The sequence below is a fragment of the Haliotis asinina genome, chromosome 2 (assembly GCF_037392515.1).
Source record: "Haliotis asinina isolate JCU_RB_2024 chromosome 2, JCU_Hal_asi_v2, whole genome shotgun sequence".
Classification (NCBI taxonomy): domain Eukaryota; kingdom Metazoa; phylum Mollusca; class Gastropoda; order Lepetellida; family Haliotidae; genus Haliotis; species Haliotis asinina.
Genome location: NC_090281.1, coordinates 6,855,256 through 6,860,581, shown reverse-complemented (window position 1 = coordinate 6,860,581; position 5,326 = coordinate 6,855,256). Strand labels below are relative to the sequence as shown.

Sequence of the window (5,326 nt, the reverse complement as noted above, 5' to 3'; positions counted from 1 at the left end):
GCATGCCATCCCATCCATCTGTCAGAAACACTTTGTGCCAGGAATTCTTTGTATTTAAGCTCTGGTAATTATGTGTCCAATTTGGTGATCAATTTGTAAAGCTGCAATTAAGCACAGGAATTATATTTCGCAATTGCACATATTTACATAAACGATAATAAGACAAATGCAGGCAAATTGAAATAATCTTTAATGTTTAACTCGGTTAAAAGAAGAGCAAATGGTGAAAAAAGAATATCACTGACCAATTAAGAATCTTCCGCTAAGCCCCACGTCCTGTCGGCTTCCAACATTTCGAAAGGGTCACACGTGATTGATGATCATGGACATTGCCACAGATATATCAGATGTTGCCACAGCAACCTGTGTCTCAGTCGTCTGACACTTCTTTCATAAAGAAAATGGAAGTTGAAAATGAAAGTATATATCTGATAATTACCTACAATTACCTCTTCCGCTATTAAACATACACATACTAAACATCTTTTTAAAAGGCGATATTTCTCATGTTTACACCCAACTTCTCAATATAACTGAACAAGAAATTGACTGCTGTGAACTTATTAGTAAAGTGCTTGAAGCTTGTAAGGGACTGCCACATCCATTTCGGTAGGAGGAACTGGGGGTCTGTTAAGAGGATACTCGGGACTTGGCATTATGGAACGTCACAATAGTGTATTGTTGTGCAGATTGGACACAACTATACGTCTATTTTACACAGTGAATAACTGAAAATCAATCCATTGTTATGTATACCCACAGCAAACAGAATGTTATGTAAGCATTAACCACAGCACAGACAGATGCTCTGTCTTTCTAGCCGTTGGGCCAATGCCTGCAACCTGAGGAACTTTAACAAAGCCGGAACAACTTCCCAAAACAGCATATACATCGCTGACGATAAGAGCATACGGCTCATATTATTATATCGCACTCAACAAAAAATATATATGCACACTAATCACTAGAATCCTAAAATTGAAACGACAGTTACATGTTCGAAAGAAGATGGTTATGTGAAACAAGGTTGCCATGAAATAACGACAACCGTATTTATATCGCTTTGAGCAGCAGGGTTTGGGTATCTATATCTGGCTGAATCCATCCAGTGGACAAAACATCAGGAGGGACATCGATGACAGAAATATGAGCAAACCAGACAAACGTTGGTGCAGTAGACGTTAAGCTTTGTACATGTCTTCAGTGTTGATTAGCAGTAACCTTGCATTGTCTGACTATAGATGAACATAGACTGAATAATTACTGAAGTAATCAACGCATGGCAAAATATTATTGCGAATCCGAAATCTGAAATGTTAATTACACGCTAGGCATTCCTATTGTGTTGGAATGTAATGTCTACATGCAGACGCAATCTTTCATATACACAAACCACCAGCAGGGACATCAGTACCAGGAATAAGAGCAAACCGGGCAAATGCTGATGTAATTGCCTTATGCCTGGAGAAGACGCTAGTGGAGCGTTGTTCCTGTTTTCAGTGTCGTTTATCAGTACACCCGTCTTGGTCTGTAAGTAGTTGACCACAGACCGCATAATTACTAAAGCAATCGACGCATAGCAAAATGTTCCAACAGAGAAGGGGTGTAATGTCGGCCTATCCTTCCTAGACACAAAACACCAGCAGGGACATCACTGCCAGAAGCAGGAACACCCCGAACAACGCGTACACTTCATTTGCGGATGTTCATTTGTGCTCGTGTTGTTGCTGACATTCGCTGGTTGAACACTCGCTTTGGTCTGAAATTCTAAACCCCTACTGCGTAGGTTGAGGGTGACCATGCTTGCAATGATAGCCAGGCAACTCTGGCAAAGAATGAGGGTCAGGTACACAGACATTCGGCACACGTCTCCAGACTTAGGGATAGAGTCGTTGACGAAGTTCATGAACACTGCATAGGACACAAATATTGAGATAAGATAGGACATCTTCTCCCCGGAGTCGGCTGGTAGGAGGAACACACAGGCGTTGAGCAGAGAGAGAAGCGCCATGGGGAAGATGATACTCACAATATAGAACATGCTCTTGCGTTTCAGAAGAAATTCAAACGATGCAACACTTGATATCTCTTTCGAGTTAACGTGTACCACCTCGGCTCGTATGTCAACCAGCTCCCATTCGTTGCTCTCAATGAAGAAAGGGGGTAGCCTCTCTATAATAGAACCAGTCGTAGATACTCCAAGATCGAAATTGTCGACAGGCGTGAACAGGATGCCACATCGCTGCTGGTCAAACGGGTAGAGAGTGATATCTATTTGACAACTGGTCTTGAAACCTTCAAGGAACTGAAGTGTTGTGATTCCATGCCTGTTAATCCTTGGCAGTTGGTTTGACGACATAGTAACGTCTTCAAGGGCATTAGGAATAGCAAAGACAGGTATCCACATATTCTCCTGAGAAATGATCACTCCCGTAATATTATCATAATCAGTTTTGTTCCAAGCCAGATTTCTGTCGAGCCACGTCATAGAGAGACCAGCATTGAAAGTGAATGTCTGCTCGGCAGCATTGAGATTGGAAATCGACATTGGCAACATACTTAAGTTAACCAGTTTCTCATTGGGGAGATCAACACTGATGCCAGCATTTCTGTCCTGTTGGAGATGTGTCTTCAGTCTCCTTAATGCCGACCCGGTTCCATCAATGGCATTGCCGTTGACCAGTGTGACAAGTAAAACAGAGAGGATTTTAATATACATGTTTCCGTGTTCAGAGGTGATGTTCACAATGATGGCGATTATCCAACAGCCTTCCATTTTATAGACTGATGCTTGGCCTGTGAGAGTGCACCTGTTAATTGGAGTATACAAGACAATGATTAATTTAATGAGCAAACAAGAATAACAGGTTTAAGTACGTGCATTGGTGAAAATTAAGTGAAGTATAATATTTCTAGATATTTTCCTTACCATCATTAAGCAGAGATAAAGCCATTTCATTAGAGATGATGCAGTCATGTGCTAATAAGGGAAACTGCAGTGCTAACATATGATCTGATGGCAATGATCATATGGTTAAAGACACCGGAATGCGTATTTCGAAAACATCATTAAGAAACGTATAAGTGACAATTAATACATGCTTCGTGACTTTCAAAATATATCTGGGCTAGAAACACTTAAATGTACATCTTGTTTAAATGTACAATGTTTACTATTAACCAGCATACTGATTTCAAAAATACGTTCTGCAGGCGTTGCTCTTGAAATGCATGAATTCACTTAAAACAAAATAGACCTAAGACAGTTTGACGTTGTTACAGATTTTGAACACGGTGCCAATACATCTGTAAGAAATTACAGATCACGTAACGGCGGATAGTTCCCGTCAGACTCAACCAAAGCCACAACTAAAAGAGCGTAGATGCAACCAGTATATACACACCGGGCAACGTTCGTTTTTGTCACCCTTCTATTATAATATATATACCAGCCAACTACCAAGTTGAGCAGAGACGGCAACAATATGTGACTGTTTCAAGAACGCCCATAGATGTGCTATGAACTTGAGCAGTGCCACCGATGTAACAAAGTTTCCAAAGGCAAGCTGGATACTGCACGGAACCATTGTGTCTTCAAAAGGTCACTTGTTCATACAGTTACGTGCAGCGTTAGTCACCGTGTTACGGTTTTTCAAGTGTATCACATTGTTTCTATTGTCATTCAGTAGGGGGCATTTTGTATATCATATTTACACTGAGAACTCTGGAAGGGACTACATGGTTCTAAAAGATTGCTTATGTTGATTTTTTTCTTATTTCTAGAAGCGAAAGAAGATAATTATTACCCATATTGGAAGGAGGTGATCAGGTAGTATTTTCCCTGTAAGTCCTTATATAAGCTACACCTTTGCGTGAACGTTGATTGGCTAATTCCAGTTAATGAATTGAAACTGCATCACACGCGTAGACTGATATAGGTAATAAAAACAATAACCAACTTGTGATGAAAATGACAAGACACCCGGTAGCTAATGTCTAAATCCTCTTGCACGGGTATTTCCACCAGTGTCTTGTAAAGACCTTGGAAATTTCAGGTCATCCAGTAAACCTTTACCTTTGTTACCTTTGTTACCTTTGTCGAAGATGTGCAATTAACGCTGCTCCAGCAGACGAATCAAGGGCTTGCTTCGACCACCCCTCTCCCCCAGGAAAACAGGAAGGTGGGGTACACAGAAGTCTCTGGCCTAGTCATGATCATGATTTATTGTAATGTGAAGCATTTCAAGTCAATGGCCACCTAGAATAAGAAAGAGGTTTAATTAGCCTGAACGCAACTTTGTCATGCCCCTTATTTCAGAAGATTGACTTTGTGGCCCCGTTTTCCAGAGCAAATGGGTAATGTGAAGTTAGACTTTGTTTCATTGAGAATGGACGAGGGCACATATCCCACTAAGAATAGAGACATTTTATGTCAAATTCATCACCGGAAGAATCTGATTCTAAAAGTTGGCGAGGTTTTTTATTACTATATTTATCCAAGTTGTATATATGGTGGTTCAGCAACCCTGCTCCCTCCAACATGTTCCGGAAAACTGACACCAAACGTAAACGAGAGTATTATAGTCCGGTGGATCAACCAAAATGGCTCATGAACCACCGCCCTCTAGGAGTAAGTTTAAGGCAAGTGTATCAAAAACCTATAAGAACAGAAGGTTATTCTAAAGAGTGTACGTTATTCAGTCAAGCAGATGCCAAACATTCTAAAATAGGGTTTGACAATCCCAGCCGACTGATAAAATCGGACCCACTCTACAACCAGCCTAAGTGAAGTAAGGGTCGACGTGATGTGCTGGGCAAAGGATCGCCTTTCCAGAAACCAGTGCCCTCAAACACCAGAATCCCGTCCTTTATCAACACGGGACCCATGGGTTGGTCAGTATAGTCGCCTCTTGCGACCAGCGATGGGATCCTGAGCACCTAGTTTTCTCCGGGTTAACACGGACAAAAAGCTATTTGCGTCACCCCGGAAGACCCTGCGCTTCCTGAATGCCTGTCTTTTTAAACAAAGATAATGGATAGCAGTGTGAAAAAGAATAGTGTTCACTGCCCCTTTTCCCTTACTAGCCACCGAGTGTCCACCAGGACAGGCTTATACTGCAGTGGGTCTTCAAGCTGCAAAGACTAAATATTGTTATACTACAGTGAAAGACGGGAAGATATGCAGCTGTCTCCTAAGTATAAGTTCTGGTAGGTTCGACGACAATCAGTGGGGGCGTACAAACATATCCAGGACTCCAAGCAATTGGAAGTTGGTGTAATAATGTTTTCAGAAATAAATGTTTAATGAAACCGTTTCCTAAAACTA

The 5,326-nt window shown here is 41.3% G+C and overlaps 1 protein-coding gene across 1 annotated transcript; it reads right to left on the bottom strand.

Moving 5' to 3' along the window:
- Window positions 1-1,651: 1,651 nt before the first annotated feature.
- On the bottom strand, window positions 1,652-2,719 carry LOC137274777 (neuronal acetylcholine receptor subunit alpha-6-like). The gene has a single exon (XM_067808111.1). The coding sequence runs from the start codon at window positions 2,717-2,719 to the stop codon at window positions 1,652-1,654; it is 1,068 nt and encodes a 355-aa protein (XP_067664212.1).
- Window positions 2,720-5,326: the final 2,607 nt, after the last annotated feature.

Excerpts from the sequence above, each read along its gene's own strand:
- LOC137274777 (XM_067808111.1), bottom strand. The coding sequence starts at position 2,719 with ATGTATATTAAAATCCTCTCTGTTTTACTTGTCACACTGGTCAACGGC.